The following is an 18,210-nucleotide window of genomic DNA, read 5'->3' on the forward strand; positions in this document are numbered from 1 at the left end:
CACTCAACGTTTTTTGGTGAGAGGAATAAATTGTTTCCGAATGCGGTGTTAAATCCTGAATTTTTGACTCCTCTAATTCATTTGGTGCTGCAATTTCTACTTCCAGTGGTTGATTCTTCTCCCCAATCACTTTAAGCTATCCACTATGAGACCTGAGCTCTGATACCATGTCAAATAACCACTTATCCAAAAAGCTTAAATTTTTTGGTAAAGGCCCATGAATGGGTTTATATTATATTTTAACACCCCTCTCACGCAAAGCGTGGACGAACATGTGACCCTTACCCAACAATTTGAACTTTTGGAGTAAGTGGTTATTTGGCAGGAAGGAGATCTGAATATGTTTTGCTTACAAATAAGGTTTTAATATGTTCGGGGTGCCTGAGATTATAAAGGCAATCAAATTGGATCCTTGGAAAAAATTTCTTTGAAATGTAATCCCTAAAATCTTTTTTTAATCAAATTAAGTCATTTTGCTCAATTTTAAGCAGTCAACGGTCCAGTGGAAAGCCTAGATATTATACATGTGCGTTGCACAGATTTATTTACCAATATTTTATATATTATATAAAGTTATTATAGTTTAAAAAAATAAATATACACTAAAATATATTTTAATTATGAGATATAATAAATAAATAATTGTGTTAAGACTTTTCAATACATAGTATTAGTGTTTTCTTTGTGAAATAAGTAATAATAAATCAAATTCAAAACTGAAATGAATGAAAAAAATGGGCCTTGTTGGCTCTGTTAGGGTTTCGGCTGTCGAGTGTTTCCGGCGAAGTGCAATATCTGTAGGTTGTGGGCAAGGCAGGAAAGCTCTGGCGAGGGATGTTTCTATTTTCATTGATGGCATTGGGGATGAGATATCGTATTTGAGGTTCAAGGAGGAGGTTTGTCGGTTTGGGAAGGTTACATGGGTGTTTTTGTAGAGGAAACGGAGGTCGGGAAGGCTGGTCAGGTTTGGCTTTGCGAGGTTCAAGTATGAACAGGATGCGGTAAAATTTGTCCATGCGTTGGATGGGGCTTATGCGCAAGTGTCCTTGCTTCGTGTTAACAGAGCAAAGTATGAGAAGAGTATTGTGGAATTTGAAAGAAAACTGTGGAGGCAAAAGGCGCAGGTGAAGAGTGTTAAGGAGTGGAGTCGTAAGGAGCAACATGTTAAGGTTGTCAAGGAGTGTAGGCCTAAGCGAAGCGATGGTAAGGTCAAGGAGAAGTAGCAGAAGGAAGACCCGATTCATTATGTCTCGTCTGAAGTGGAGACTTGGCAGCTAGGGAGTTTAATGGTGAGTACCCGGAGAAGGGATTAAACTCTGGAGGGTGTTTATTCCTTTTTGCACGTTAATGGCTTAGGCATGATTCTGGTCAAGCCCATGGGTGCTCCGGAGGTGATCTTGGAATTCTAGTCTCATGAAGAGATGGTGGATATTTTACAGGCTGGGGGTGATTTTCTTCAGCAGGTGTTTGAGAGGGTGGTTTCGTGTGTCACATCTACGAGGTCTTCTAGTCATTTGATATGGCTTAAGAATTTTAATGTCCCAGTTAAAGTTTGATGTTATCAGTTTCTAGAGGTTGTCATTGCCCAGTTGCGGAGGTTAGTTTGCAGGGATGATGACAATAGGGACCAAAAGAGGCTTCATGTGGCGAGAGTCTTGTTGGTGGTGGATAAACCATGGGTGGCCGGAGGGAGATGTGGGTTCAAGTGGATAAATATTATATACTAAAAGTAACCCGTGCACTACCACTCCCTCGTCGTCACCTCCCAAGGTCACCTCTGAGCTTGGGGAAGAAACAAAGAAGCTCAACTTGGCCCTGGTTTTTCTTCCAGGTAAAGTAAATCCCATTGCATGTTGTATAATTCGATGAATTGAAATTCGAATTAAAAATTTTACATTGTGTACTGATAATTGCAATTTTGATTTTCTTAAAATATTTCATTTTTAGCCAGATGCTGAAGCGATAGTGAATTTGGGATTGTTTTCTTCAAATAAGTCTGTGAGTTTAGTGAAGGTAACCTTTTGGATACCGTTTTTTACTCAACTCATATCACATATAAAGTGTGGAGATGCTTGGAAATGATATGAGTATGTTACGGTTGTAAGGGTAAATGTGTGTATATTATAAAGAATATGGTATGTTAAGTTGCTTCAGACATCAAGGTTCTTTTTTTCTTAATCCTTCTAAGTATGTTAGGGAAATTACTTCTGGGAGTTGAATATAATTCTCTATCCTGATATAATTCAATAGATTTTAGTTAGGATAAAAGTATTAGTTTATCCCCAAATATCTTCTCAAGATATTTCCTTGTTTTATTATGAAGTCCAGACTGGCTCAGATGCTCTCCCTTTCAGAAGCTCTTTCAAAGATGTTGTTTTTCGGCAAAGCTCGGATTCGTGCATCGAGGGAGCTACAATAGTCGATCACATGAATATTGATCCAGAAGGTTGTTTTTTGTAAAGTATTATTGTTTACCTGTTTTATGGGGCTTATTTGTTGTAACTGTGTGTGTAAAGTGTCAGTTTGTTATTTTTCTTATAACTCTTATTTGACTTCTGATGACCAGCAGAATCAATTGTCGTCCCAATTTAATATACCGTGCCCAAATATTGAGAAAGAGACATCAGTGATGGTACATCCCTATTTCTCCTTCTGATCTCCTTAAGTTTACATCTTTTCTTATATTGTAGCTATGGTCTTCTTGTGTAAATTGTGTGATTTTTTTTCGAGCAATTTAAGATTCACTTGTTAGTCCAGATTTTTTTATCTGTTTCTTTGATTTTTCTAGTGGAATATGCACTTGCGAATTGTATTTCTTATATGTAACCTGCTCCTAATTTTAAAATAGTTGTGTCCATGATGTGTTGCACAAAAACAATAATGTCCTGCTTAAAACATAGGTCCTTTAATTTATTAAGAAAAATAACAAAAGAGATATCCTCTTCTATCTTGTATTTATCCAAAAAAGGAATTTATAAGCGCATCATCTGTACTCAACCGATTTACTTGTATATTTGTCTGCTCCATGTAATTGAAGAAGTGTATCTTGACTTGGACCTTGAATGAAAAAGCCTTTTCTTTGAATAAATCAAGTTCTTGAGGTTACATCTCGTCAATGTTACCCTGATGAGAAAAGAAGCTGGTAAACGTCTGTAATTGCAAAAGTTATAGAAGTATATTTGAATGAGATTACCCTCGCAACATATGAATTGTGAAGTTCAGCCGCACTTTTTTTCCAAAAAATTTGTAGCCTCACAATCAATAAACGGTGAATGTTGTAGAATCAGTTGCATCAGATACCACTAATTGAATGTTGTATCTGAGATTTTTATTTTGTAAGTTTATTAAACAAAGCTATTGGTTGATTTAATATATGCTTGCATAAGTTTAAAAGAGACACCTAAATGTAGCATTGTGGTAACCCTTATTGCATTTTTTGCGAAAATATCTCCCATTGGACACGCACGATATGACCAATTTTTTGAAAATGAAAGATGAATATTATTAAGAAGAAACTTGTGCCAAGGCGGCAAAGTCATAGAACCTAGTATGTGATACGTGATTCTGAGCAGAAAAACTCACCACCAACCCGTAAAATGACATCAACGTAATCCCAAGAAATGACCTCATTAAAACCTCACTAGGAAAAACTCATTGGGTTAAAAACCTAGCAAGGAAAAAGAGTACCATAACTTGGGATGACCAATTTGTTCTTAAATCAATGTCCTTCACAATTTTTTAGGTCACAAAATAACCATTCTGAAGAAAAGATTATGAAGATCATTAAGAAGAAATTCGGAATTATTTATTGGGAAAAAAATTGTTTTCACCTTCCTTTTCCTCCCAAAACTAACTCGGCAAACAATTCAAACATGATACATATTCGAGAGAGGTGCCAATTCAGCCGGAAAAAAAAAACACATTGTCCATAAATTTTTAATCTCAGAAATTGTGATTCCATTTCATTTAAAATTAAGATTCCACCTAAATTTGGAGAAGCTAAACAAAACGTATGTCGAGGTAAAAGCAGAATTTCAGATTTAATACAGACAATCCTCTGTCAAATTTCTAATAGGAGAATTTCAAGTGGATAGTAGGTTTCATGCAGTTAAAATTCTAGCTTCAGGCATGAATTGAAAAAACCAAGCTGGATCAAATACATGAATTCCAATTTAATACACAACTGCTCCACATTTTTATTTATACGTCACTGCTCTACAGATTATACAATTGACTCAAGAAATATTGTCAAGTTTGCTTCTGTTTCTTGGTCCCAGAACTCTCCTCCTCTAAGGATTTCAATTTATTCTTTATTGCAGCTATTTTTGCAGTACGACTTGTCGTCTGTCCCACACCGCCACCGGTGAGATGCACCTTGTGCCCTCCACCTGCTACTTTGGAAGACATATCAGCTGTTTCCAACATGTACTTCTCGCTAGCAAGACGAACAACCAATGGCCGGCCGCAAGCGAACCTTCCATGCATTTTCTCCTTGGCCAATTCTGCTTCCTGCATTCTCACTTTAATAATGGAAATCAGGGATTGCCTGAGAGTGAAGTAACAAAAGTATTCAATCAACGTACCTCTTTCGTGCTATACTGGATAAAAGCAAAACCGCGCGGTTCCCCGCGTTTTGGGCCACGAGTGTGATATAAGAAGTCCTCAGAAACGATCTTTCCATAAGGAGAGAACAATTTAAGCAGAGCAGCTCTGGAAATGTTGAAAAAAAAAAGAGAATAAGAAGTGTATGAAGCACAGGGTAAAAAATGTTTTGCTATTGAGTGTCTTAAAGGCACAGGTTATGAAAAGAGATGAAAGTATATATTGAAAATTACAGTACTTAATACATTAATAACTTACAAAACTGTACTTTTCAATACAAACTTTACATCTTTATCCCTTAAACCAGTACCTTCTTTTAGCATTTGACAAAAAAAACACTTGTTAGTAGGGAGTTAGGAAGACTCACTCTGTAATTCTGAGATCAAGGTTACCAATATAGAGTCTATTTTCACACTTGTCATCAATAGAACCATAAGGATCCTGCATTCAGCAAAACATAAAATAAGTTCCAGAATACAATGAAATTGGTAATATCAAAATCCACCAGATCAATTTTAGATGCTATCATGTTAGTTAAGTAAATTCTAATAATTCCAAAATATGAATTTATTCCCAAAGTAATATCCATGGGTGGGACATGCTCTTTTGCTGCAGTATTTTTAAGGAGGATATATTGCCATTCCAATTTGTCATACATTTTTCTGTCCAATTGAATTCCATCTCCTACCTAGGCACATACATCCGATTGAATTTCTTTCAACATGCAAAAAAGATAAAAGAAGATGCTTGCCATATTAACAAGTCAAAAACAGCAATCTGCACAATGCATTATTCTCTTAGACGAAAACTTAGTAGTATTACTGTATTAGAAATAAGACATTGCAAGACCTCTGCACCAGCCGTGAATAACAGCATGAAAAAAAACCTAAATCCGCAGAAAATTGAATCTATCAAACAATAAATAAACACAAATATAGTGAGAGACCAGACATTGAACATACCATGATAGCAAAGAAAGCTAGTGAAACTTCAACCAAGACTCGGAAGCATCAAATGTTCATTGCCCTGCAAATGAACAAACTACTATAACACTCGAGTCGTTGCCATTTACTCAAAACAGTAATTCGTAACATTGGTTGACAGAATCAACTTAGATAGGGTTACTTAGATATTGCCCATCAAATGCAGTAGTGTTACAATCATCACTTAGCGACCAAATGCGACATCCGGTGCAATCAAAAAATTTATCTACAATATCTAAAGAGGCAAAAAGATATATGAATCCAGATTTTCTTGAATAACAATTGCTTGCCACCCTCTACACTATTGAAGTTCCCCAGGTCAGGTGCATATAAATTCAATGAAAAGCTCATATGCCCAAAAGCAAAAACAAAAACTACACATTGACAAGAGGAAAAAAAATTGGACAAGTGATCAAATTTTCAATTTTGCAAAATGGGTTTCGATCAAAACCTAGAAAAATTCCCATTTCAATTACACAATCAAATAACCAATTTTTTTGTTAAAGAAAAAAAATTGATGACGAGGGGGTTACCGTGTAGAGAAATTGAGCCTCTGGTTGTAGCAAACAGAAGAAAAGCAATGAATTAGGGTTTTATTCTCTCTCTCTCTCCCTCAAAGAAGAAAAAGAAGAACGACGAAGAAACGAAGAAGGTCGGGATGCTTCAAGAGTTCAAGTACACAGAACTGGGCTTAACACGGCCCAAAAATTCCTTTGTCTTTTTCGTGTGGAGTTTAATTTCCCACCAATTGTTCAATTTTAATGGGTACTAGAGCAACACCCGTAAAATAATGTTCATACTTAAGCGCTCTCGTTTGGTATGACGTGTTAGATATGATAGTATAAATTTATACAATACCTTATGAGTGTTCTATCCAATAACATATGATAGGGGTACAGTACCCAAAGTGTAAGGAAAGTGATATGAATGCTTAAAGAGTGGAGTTCTAACCGCTAGAGAGAGAAAGAGTAACTGAATTTCAATCTTGTTATTTCACAAATGAGCCAAGAATCCCTTACATTTGGTAACCGTCCCCTATTTATAGGAGTGGAGTTGGGCTTGGCACCTCTAATGTACCTTAATGGGTCAGTTGAGCCTCGTGGAGGGAGGCCCAAGTCTCAGGTGCGCCCCTCGCCTTAGGCTGGCGCCTCTAGGCGAGGGACCCTGGGGTCTCGCCCAGTCCACAAGGCCACAAGACACCGAGCTCGAAGCATGAGAGCTAAGTGTGTCTTTAAGCAGAAAAACTAGGGCGAAAGCCATAAGAAACTATCCAACGCTAAAACCTAAAGTCTAAAAACGAAGATCAATAGCCAACATGACTCGGTGAGTAAAGCTTTTAAAATCTACATCTCAAACTTTTGTTGTGCTCCTCTTCTCCGGGCGGTCTGAGTCCACAAGTGAGCTTGTGGCGATGGCATTTGGTCCGCTCGCCCCACCATAGCTATGCGCGTACTCTGAATCGTGACATTTTGACATGTGTCGAGCCTTCGCCACGCGTCGTGCCCTGAAGTGGTGCTAGGGTTAGCGAATCCACCGAATCCCAACTGCTATCTTTGAAACGTCCTTTCGAATCACGGTAAAGCCTAACAATTTGAATTCAAACCAATCAGTTTCAACCGTTGTAACTTTTCATTTAATGCGTTGCCTTTGTTCCCCGAAATCCGCTCCACGCTCCCTTGAATAATCATTCCACCTTTGTAATGATAAGGCACGATTCCCCAACCGTTTCTTATATCAACTTTTAAATTCCCCTTCCTTCTCTCACATACCGCTTCTGGAACCCTAACACTTTGCTGAAGTTGACAACTTTGCATCCCCTCCCCTCTCGTCCTTTCACCTTCTCTATTAGCGAAAAATGACCTCTCAATACCGCACCAAAGGATCCTCTCGATCCCGTAGCACCGCTCAAACGTCTCCCGCTCCGGTTAACCCTCCTCCTGCTGGGGGCTCCCCCTCAGCGAAAATGAGAAGAACGCTTTCTGGCACCAAGTCTTCCCCACTCTTCCCCACTCTACCATTCGGGAACCCACTCAGGGGGCCATCTGCCAACCTTCTGAGTTGTCCACCGACAAGTCCATCGCCGAGTCGGCCCGCCAGGCCGGCGGGTTTTGCCACGAGAAGTCTCTTGAAGATGTCCTCATCACCGGCCGGGGCTTAGCCGTCCGTCGTCCTTGGAAGTGCCGCGCGATCGAGCAAGGCGCGGGACAGCCCCACTTCTTTTATGTTTATGAGTACTTCTTCCATGATCTGGGAATCAAACTACCCTTCTCTCCCTTCCTCTATCAAGTTATGAAGGGGATCAACGTAGCCCCGAGCCAACTTCATTTGAACGCCTGGGCTTTCATTCGATGCTTCGAGATTCTCTGCAACGCCGTCGGTCTTGAAGTGAAAACCTCCTATTTCTTCTATTTTTACGGCGTGGAGCCGAAATCCTTGAAGACCCCAACTCCTGGGTGGGTCTCCCTGAAATCCCGTACGGGCCGGCAGCGCCTCTACCCTTACAAGAGCAACGTCAAGAAGGGGCTCGGGCGCCGATACTTCCGCATACTCGTGCACCCTACCTACCCTGAGGCTTTTACTCGCCGGGACGGGACTGTTCTGTTCCCTTTTTACTGGACCGATAGCCCTCGCGACGTTCCACAACCGTCCGATGTGTCACTGAGCAACGAAGACACTACCATCCTTGGCTTTTTCGCTGGGTTCCCCATCCTTGAGTGCTCACAGTTGCTTGAAGTTGCTCGTGAAAACACCCTCCGCTCATTTTTAGAAGTGATAAACTTTACTAAAGTCGCGTTGCGGCGCGCCCTGGCTTCCGATTCACTTAAGTTCCCTCCTGTTTTTAATACCACGGGAATTAAGAGGAAACGCGCCGTCGCCGATTCTGATGCCGAGGCTGTCGTTCCCCCTCCAAAGAAGGCCAAAGGATCTTCTTCGATTGACCCTGCCCCCTCTGGCACGGCCGTGACCGCCCCAAATGTCGCTGGGTCTGGAGAGTCAATACTGGGCACCGCCCCATCGCCAGAAATTGACGATCTGGTCCGAAGGCCCAATGACGGTGCTGCTCAACCCTCCCAACCAAGAAAATCCCGGAAATCCAAAAGGGACGATTCTGGCGCAGATGGAAAATCTGGGGTCGAGACTTCTTCGCCTCAGAAGTTGGAAAAGAAAAAGAAGAAAACCAAGAGATCTAAGGCTGGTGAAGCATCTGCCCCTCGCCAAGATCTGGGGGGCGAGAAAGAAACAGACTCCATGGGCGACGCGGGGTCCTCGCCTCGTCCCGAGGGAGTTCCTGTTGATCAACAAGCTTCCGAAGGCGTTCCTTCCAATGCTCCTCGAGCAATCCCTTCTTTCGACCGCTCAAGTCATCAGGCCGAGGCGAACCCACCTGAGGTCTCCCTCGCCCATCTAGTGAGTTCCAACGGTGGAGGTCCAACTCCCAGCGCCTCTCCCACTCCTCGCCACTCTTCCCATGATACTAGTCATCCCATTACTGATGGTCAGACGGGTTGTGCTCCAAACCAGCAACCTTCTCCTATTGACTTCATGATGACCGATTCCTTTCTTTGAAGTATGAGAGAGTTCGAGAACCCTGACTTCGACGATGTGGCACAGGAAGCCATCCTCAACCTTTTGCGTGCGGGGTGTCTCTTCGCCAGGCTATCTCAGGATTCCGCCTTGTCTGTAGAGGTGGAAGAGCTTCACCAGAAGGCTGAGGGTTACCGCGTGGCTACATAGGAAGCGCATGGCGAACGCGACAAGTTGGTGACCCAAGTGGTAACTCAAACGACGAAGCTGAACAGGTTAGGTATTGAGATGAGCCAGCGCGAGGATGACTTTTCTGCTTGCAAAGAAAGAACGGTGGAACTGGAGATGGAGCGGGATGAGCTGCAACAGGAGGTGAAGGCGAAAACGAAGGCGATCAACGCAAACAAGGCCACTTGTATCGTTAAGGACAAGGAAATCGCTTCCCTTCGCAGCGAATTGGGGACGAAGAACGAGTTTATCGCCGATGTGAGCCCCCAACTCGAGACAATGGCCCAGGCCCTGGCGAACATGGACTCCAAAATCAGGACCTCCCAAGCAAGGCTGGTTATCAGAGCCGACCTCTCCCAGTACGGTGTGGTTCGGGTACGAACCAAGCGGAAGTTGGTGGGCCTGTGACGCCCGGGGCCGACGAGGGCGGGGAGTGATTGCCGGTGCAGTGAGGCACGGACAAGGAGCGGCTCCTGGCAGGCTTCTAGGCGGAGGGACACATGAATGAACCGATCTCACACTCGAACAAGAGGTATTCCGAGACTGTATAGGGATGGACTATACAGTTGAGGAGGGCATAAGAGATTTGATTGGTACTACTCATGACAACAAGTTGCAACTTCTTTCGGGAGCCCAACTCATAAGAACTCCATGGTTAAGTGTGCTAGCCTTGGAGCAATATTATGATGGGTGACCTCCTGGGAAGTTTTTCCAGGAAGCGTGCGAGTGAGGACAAAGCGCGCTGAAAAGACTCGTGTTGTTACCGTGAGGCCAGTCGTCAGATCAGGATGTTACAAAGTCGGCACACTTTATTCCTATTAACATCACATATTCAGTTCCCAAGTTGGCGGAAATCTATACTAAGGTAATTGTGAAATTACATGGTGTTCCTTTGTGTACTGTGTCGGATAGAGATCCGAGGTTTACTTATGATTTTTGGAAGAGTTTGCAAGAAGCGTTGGGATCTAAGTTGAGTTTGCAAGAAGCGTTGGGATTTAAGTGATTATGTAATGCCTCATTAGTGTTAGAATTTTTATCACTCTGATATTTGCAATACATATACCGTTTAGAATTGGGGTGTTACACTGGTGGCTGGGATTGCTGCCGAGGCCGTGGAGGAGCGTGGCCGCGGCTTCTTTCTCGCCAAAGCTCAGGTCCAGCATCTTTACAAGGGAATTAACCTTGACGGAATGGGAGCTTTCAAGAAGGTTACTCCACATGGACTAGTTGGCCAAGACGATCCCCAGGGCTTTACTGCTGAGTATTTCGCGCATGCAGAAATTGAAAAGGAAAAGATGTTAATGTAACATGATAATTTTGCACTGATTTTCCTTACCCCTTTTTGTAATCAATTATTGTTCTTATTCTTATTCAGTTTAATTTCCGCATGGTTTCGTTCGTAAATTTTCCGCCTTGTGATCGCGTCCTCGCCGTTTAGGCCTTGTTTTTCCTTTCGCGCTCGTGTACCGATTTTGAAGGTGTGCCAAAGAAACTAGGACTTTTGCTCAGTTTTGAACTGAGGCTTTTCTCCACACCAATATTTCTCGTAAGAGCAGGTGCGGCAGTGGCGGTTTTGTCCCGACAAGGACTTACATTGCTAGGGACCCAATGGTCATATAGGTTTACCCAGACTTACGCCTAGTTTATGTTCTCGCCCATATTTCGGGGAGGCCTCGTATTCCCAGATTTCGGGGAGACTAAGGGGATAAGGGACCCACCCCATTTTGGGGATAAGTCGCTTTCCCGCACACATCGCCAACTAGAGGTCAGCGCTTCACGCCGGACTTTCCCAAAGCAATCCCCAGACATCAAGGTTGTGTTGGGATTGCCACTTTCGAAGAATTTTTCCCACCGAGCGAATGTGACATGTTAATTGAGTTGCTATATGGGTAGCACCGGTTCGCGCCGGACTTTCCCGGAGCAATCCCCAGACATCAAGGTCGTGTTGGGATTGCCTCCTTCGGGAAATTTTTCCCACCGGGCTACCGTATCTTTGCAGTTTGAGTTAGGAGTATTGCTGGTGAATATCCTTTTGTATTTCATTCGTAAAAGATTTTTTACATTGAGGGATGCCTCATAAAAAACTCTCGAGATGGAGAAAAAGAGTGCATCTTTATTTTTGGTCCTATTCCTTCTGATCTGGTTCCTCGGCTGCATCCTCGCCGCTGTCGCCAAGCCTCCAAGGCTCCAAGTCAAAGTATTACGCCCATCACCTCGCCCTTCGTGCCTGACGTTCTCGCTACCCACTCACCGTTGTTGCGGAGTTGACTTTCTCGCCAGCGCGCCTCTGATTCACTCTCTTGTTCATTCCACTTGGCTTTTTTGCTTTCAAGGATCATTGTTCTCGCCGACTTCCACTACTTCGCCTTAGCCTTCCCCCTATTCTTGCCACGGTATGTCGGGTCTCTCTTCCCTGCCTTTTGCTTTCCCCGGGACCGCCCGAGCACCTCATTTCCCTTTTGCTTGCAACCTTGGCGCTGTAGAATTCCTGGGTCTATTTCCCTGCTCATCGCCGCTTTCCCCTTCTGCTCGTTCGGTCCCTTGCTCGTAAAAGCTGGTGTCCTAAACCGCGGAAGTTCCCATAGTGTCACATCCTTTGGACTCCAGCTGAAGAGGTCAAAGTTGTCCTCTACCAACTTCTCCAATCGAAGTTCCTGTCCGGGTGTGAGCCTGAGCTCGACCGCCAGCACCCCCTACTGAATTTATACCTTTCCAAGTCGTCAATAATTCCTACCCAGCGCTCCTCTGCCTTGTCACCTTGCTTGCCTTGACTCTGACTGTCTCATTGCCTTTTTACCTTCCTGTCAACGACCTGTTCTGTCCTTTGCTCCTGCTCGCTCAACCCTTCTCGTTTGTCTTCTAAAATCTCAACCATGTGGCACCTGTGTCCCTCGCCGGCTCTTTTCTTTCCGTACATGCTAAGACAGTTGTTGTAACACTCTCTCGCCCTTCTCTGGTCCACCACGATCTTCTCCACTCTTCCACACATCAGCGGGTATTTCACCGCCAAGTGAGCTGTCGAAATTACTACGCAAAGGTGATTGAGTGTGTTCCTTCCAATGGTGACGTTGTATGAAGCAACAACCTGCAACACTAGGTACCTGACGCGAAGAAGTTTTGCGTTTTCGTCGATACCAAAGATTGTGTCCAAATCTATATACCCTCGTACCCATACCTGCTCGCCCGAGAAACCTACCAATGTCCCTGTGTAAGACATCAGATCTTTATCCGTTAATCCCAGCTGGTCAAACGCATCCCCATAAATGATGTCAGCAGAGCTTCCCTGATCCAGAAGAACTCGTCGCACATTGAAGTTGTTTATCCTTTTCATGACAACCACCGGATCATCCTTGTGCGTCTTTATTCCTTCAAAATCCGTCGATGATATCACGATATCTGGATGCTGGAAGCCGAAAGGGGTCTCATATTGTTGTACCGACGTTACTGCCCTGACGTGTCTTCTCCTAGCCGAAGCCGTTTCCCCGCCTCCACCGAAACCACCTACAATCGTATTTATCGTCCCAACCGGCGGCTCAAGGTCCTTATTGAAGGTCTCTTCCGCCCCCTTTTCCGTGTGGCCAGTGTTTCCTTTTTGTCAGTGTTTGGGGTACGGCGGCGATCCTCTCGCTTAAGATCATCTTGCTGGCGGGCCCCATTATACCAGTTTCCTCTTTGCCGCTCTCCGCTCCAGCGATCACCACGATCACTCAACTGTGGACGCCCCGCTCGGATGAGCCTCTCGATCTCGTTCTTCAGAGTAAAATAGTCCCCAATGTCATGTTCTGCTGAGCGGTGGTATTCACACCACTTGGTCTTATCTAACGCTGCCCGGGGCGGGCCTGTCTCTTTCTCGCCTTCCTCAACTGCGTGTGTCGCTTTAACCTCACGCAACAGCTCCGTCAGATGCGCACTCAAACTCTTCCCTGACTCCTCTCGCCAGTGAGAGTCGGCTTGATGCCAGGGTCGGCGACGCTCGAAATTTTCCTTTTTAAGATACAACGGTTCCCTCGGCACCTTTTCACTCGTACGCACCTTCCTGTCTCGTCTCTTGCTTCCTTCCGCTTTCTCCATACTCGGCTTGTCCTCTGGCGATGCATCCCTCTGGTCGCCATCTTTCTCTACCTTCGCACGCCTTCGCTTAAAAGCATCATCCTCCTCGTCAAGTATGTAGGTGTTTGCTCGCGCTCGAACCTCCGCCATTGACCGGGCGGGCTTGCGACTTAATTTGTTATTCAGTTTTCCAGGCTGCAAACCGTTCTTGAAGGAACGGGCGCATGCATTTGGCTCTGACTCCTCAATCTTCACCGACGCGGCGCTAAATCGTTTCATATACTGTTTCAGAGTCTCGCCCTCGGACTGGCGCACATTGTACAAATCCTCAATTGTCACTTGCTTGGTTTTACTTGCCGAAAACTGGACGAGGAACTTGGATGAGAAGTCATGGAAATTCGTGATTGATTCTCGGGGTAGGGTTGTGAACCATGCCATGGCAGTTCCCTTGAATGTAGCCGGAAACATCCTGCACTTTACAGCATCGGATGCGACACTGATTACCATCTTCGTGTTAAAATATAGCAGGAGCTCCTTGGGATCAGCCTTCCCACTGTATGTCTCAAGGACAATATTCTTCATATTATCCGGAATTGCAACTTCTCTTACTGTCGCCGAGAACGGATCAAACTCAGCCACGACCTCTGCCTCGCGCTCCCCCTCGTCCTGCTGCTCGAAACGATAATACTCCAGTTGTTCTTGTAAGTAATTGTTTCGTTGGCGTATGTCATCGACACTTCAAATCAAGCGCCTCCAATCTTGACTGGAGATCGGTGCCTGAGGTGCCTGAGTCTCTTCTCCCGAAGCCGGAGGTGAATTCACCGGCGTCCTCTGCTGCTCCGGCGAGGAAGGTGGAGAAGGTAGCGGAGGCGTCGGAGAAGGAGGAGGCGGAGGCGGTGGCGGAGGAGGAGGAGTTAATCGATTCGTTTCTTCACGATGAACTTGCTCGCGTCGCGGCCTACCTTTCATGCGACGCGGTGGCGAAGCATGCCACCGCTCTTGATCCTCCTCACGTCGTCTACGAAGCTTTTCCATCGAGCTTCGCTAGTGAACCGAAGAATGCAAACGGAAAATCCTGAAAACTGAAGAAAATCAAACAGAAAATCGAGCTCCTCTCAACTGAATCACGATCTACGTAGTCCGGGAATCGAAATCTATCGTTCCCCACAGATGGCGCCAAATGTTCTATCCAAGAACATACAATAGGGGTACAGTACCCAAAGTGTGAGGAAAGTGATATGAATGCTTAAAGAGTGGAGTTCTAACCGCTAGAGAGAGAAAGATTAACTGAATTTCAATCTTGTTATTTCACAAATGAGCCAAAAGCCCCTTACAAACCGTCCCCTATTTATAGGTGTGGAGTTGGGCTTAACACCTCCAATGTACCTTAATGGGCCAGTTGGGCCTCGTGGAGGGAGGCCCAAGTCTCAGGTGCGCCCCTCGCCTTAGGCTAGCGCCTTTGGGCGAGGGACCCTGGGGTCTCGCCCAGTCCAATGAGATTATTCATTGTTTGGTGCTCACATTGTATTGCATAAGCTTATACATCAATCACCTCTTATACATCAAAATGATAGATTATTTAATTAACCCTATAGATGATGGATAAGACATGATAAAAATGCAATGTATAAATTACTTGAATATATTTAATCAATCGCCACCACAATCACCCTCCACCACCACCGCCTCCACCACTACCACCACCACCACTGTCACCACCGCCTCCACCACTACCGCCATCACCGTCGTCGCCACCACCACCACCGCCTCCACCACTACCGTCGTCGCCGCCACCATCACCACCACTGTCGTCGCCACCACAACCACCCTCCACCACCGTCGCTGCCATCACCACCACACTCTAGTCATCGTTATCGCCACTACTATCACTACCACTGCTGCCACCACCCTCCACCATCACTGCCGCCACCACCACCACTGTCGTCGTCGCCACCGCCATGCTCCTCCCTTGCCACCATCGTTGACTCCTGCATACCACCACTGCCCTCCACCACCGTCACCGCCGCCACCAACACCATTTTCACCACCATCCTCCACCACTGCAACCATCGCCACTACTACCTCCAACGCTGCCGCCACAACCATCCTCCACCGTCATCACCTTCCAATACCACCGCTATCACACTACCAGTGTTACTATCAAATTATACAGTGTATGACTAAATATTGTATATTATTAAAATTTTATCAGGCCTAATACAATCAGGTCTTATACTATCAGGCCTTATACTATACAACGTACCAAACAAGCCCAAATTTGTTGCGGACTTGCGGGGTTTTCAGTTTGTGAAATAAAACTTATGACATAATTCAATAATTCAATTCAGATTATTTCCTTCCGGTGTCTAAAATTTGGAAAGTATTTTCATCTATAGCATTCCAAGAGCTGTAGCTGTAGTTATTAGTGTTGAAAGTTGCATATACCAGGTTCTTGAAAACCCAAAAATAACTTTTTTTTATCCGTTTTGGATTTTTCAATTCTTAGAACACAAATACAAACTCAAACATTTCGGAGAACTTGAAAATTCAGTTTTGGTTAAGAGTACGAATTCCGATTTTTACAATTTAGAATATTTCATCAGTTTTCACTTGAAGTTTTTATGTTTTAAAAAGGTAATGTTTTATACAGTCAAAACATGGTAAGTTTTTTTACATCCCACGTTTTAGAAAATGATAATTTAATTTTTAGCAGACTTCTTAGATATACTGAATTTCCAAAAAACGGTAACGTGTTCTGATCAGTAATATTCGTGGGTTGTTGAGTCGTAGTTAGGAAGTGCGAGTGGTGCATATTTTGCGTGAATGGAATTCCTGTGCTAATTTCTTGGCAAAAGCGGGTGCGTTTCATGACTTACATTTCCTCCATGTCCAGGATCCCCTCCCTGACATGGAGGTATTGTTGCTGGCTGACTCCTTGGGTACCACAGTGATTAGACAGTAGGGTTTTTTTTTCTCTGCTTTTGCTTTTGCTCTTGTTTCTTTGTAGCTTTTTGGTTGCTTGTATAAAAAATAATACTAGAGTTTCAAATCCCGATATATGAGACTATTATGAGAGTGGGTGAGAGGTGAAACGTGAAAAGAGAATGTGGGGTAATTTTAGGATTTTAAAAAGAGAATAGGATGAAAAATTGAGTGAGTGAGGTGAGAAATTTAACTCCCTTACTTTCATGGTACTTTTTGCCCAATACAAAACATGTACTTGAGTTGAATTATATTTTCATCACGCCTCTCCACACACTTTTAGAGAGATATAGAAATATAAAAGAGATATATGAATGATATGATATATGATGTGATAAAACAGAAGAAAGAGACAAAAAAAACGAGGTGAAAATGAATTGTATGAGAAGGTGAAGTGTGAGTATATCATTATTCTATACTCCAACCGAGAAGAAATTTGGTATAACGAAATAGGTAAAACTAAAGCCATCATTCCTTCACATATTCTAACAATTTCTTCACCATGTGAGTTATTTTGGATTTTATATTTTGAAAACTAAATTTTATTTTTCAAGTTCCTGATTTTAATTTTTGGAAGCTTAGAATGAATATACATTTTAAAAACTTATTATCAGTAGTTACTTAATTTTTGGGACATCATCTTGTACTTTCGGTATGAAAAATATGTTCCAAATTCTATTTTAGTGAAGATGTATACTAATGTTCAACGTATAGTTTTTCAATGGTGTTTTTTATTTCTTTTGGGATCTTGAACAAAAAATCCACCGGCCTGATGAGGATTGATTTCGAGAGGTAGTGGATGAAATCATGCTCTAGTCTTTCTCACTCTAAAGATGCACCTTGTTCCTCTGGTTTTTTACTGGTCTCGTCTCTTTCACTCTAGCTGTGATATTAACATTTAATTTTTCCCCATTTGCATTCCATATTTTCTCTCTGATTTGAATTCACCCTCGTCCCCACCCCATTTGTTCTTTCCCCAATTTCGAATTAAAAAACTTAGTTTACTTCGAAAATGTGGGATTCAAGAAACGGATTTCATCTAAAAGGCTATGTTACTAGGATTTGCAAAATTAAATATCTGATTTGAACCTCGTTGGAGATGGGTGGGTTTATGGATTTAGACATTGATGAGTTCTATTGTTCAAAAAGAGAAATTGAAGGATTTTGATTTCTAGGATTTTCTGGGTTTGTGAAGGAGAACAGTGACGGATTCAGGAATTTAATCTTGTGAGGGCAATATATACACAAAATACATAATAAAAAATATTAATATATACTATTAAAAATTTTAAAGCACATTATAATTGTTCCCTACTAGTTCACAAATCACAATACAGAGTTCACAAATCACAAGCCCTTGCCCACCGTGGGCAAAAAAACAGAGAAATAAGAGAAATGAAAATAGCAGCATATCAATGAAATCAGAAGAAGCAAAAAGAAGCTCAATACCTTTGCTTGCTGGATGAGTGGAAGAAAAAAAGAAAATGTTGGGTAAGGGTTCCTTCTTTCTCTATGTTTTATGCGGTTGAATGAAAAAAAGAAAATGGTTGGGGATTTGAGGTTATTTTGTGAGCCATGCTATAACCATTGGACTAAAGGAATGAGAGTGAAATAATTGTGTAATATCTGATGGGCATTGCTCAAGAAAACACCAAATAAAAAAAAAATATTCTACTTGTGAACAACTTTAAGCAATGTGGGACACAAAGTGAGGGCAATTTTTATCAAGAATCATTAAAAATCACATACTTTTACTACTCAAATTTAGTGAGGGCAATTTTTATCAAAGGAGTTATAAAAAACCACATACTTTTACTACTCAGAATTTTTTCTAATGTAT

General features: G+C 42.9%; 2 protein-coding genes across 2 annotated transcripts; both read right to left on the bottom strand.

Annotated features, from left to right (window-relative positions):
• Window positions 1–4,098: 4,098 nt before the first annotated feature.
• Window positions 4,099–6,277, bottom strand: LOC130738100 (uncharacterized). Its single transcript, XM_057590005.1, has 5 exons — window positions 6,119–6,277; window positions 5,565–5,628; window positions 4,970–5,043; window positions 4,584–4,710; window positions 4,099–4,509 (listed from the first exon to the last, which is right to left on the bottom strand). Exons 2-5 carry the CDS (start codon window positions 5,565–5,567, stop codon window positions 4,249–4,251), a joined length of 465 nt encoding a protein of 154 aa, XP_057445988.1. The 5' UTR covers window positions 5,568–5,628; window positions 6,119–6,277; the 3' UTR covers window positions 4,099–4,248.
• Window positions 6,278–12,851: 6,574 nt separating this feature from the next.
• On the bottom strand, window positions 12,852–13,895 carry LOC130736491 (uncharacterized). The gene has a single exon (XM_057588317.1). It carries the CDS (start codon window positions 13,893–13,895, stop codon window positions 12,852–12,854), a length of 1,044 nt encoding a protein of 347 aa, XP_057444300.1.
• Between the last annotated feature and the right edge of the window lie 4,315 nt (window positions 13,896–18,210).

This window comes from Lotus japonicus, chromosome 2 (assembly GCF_012489685.1).
Source record: "Lotus japonicus ecotype B-129 chromosome 2, LjGifu_v1.2".
Classification (NCBI taxonomy): domain Eukaryota; kingdom Viridiplantae; phylum Streptophyta; class Magnoliopsida; order Fabales; family Fabaceae; genus Lotus; species Lotus japonicus.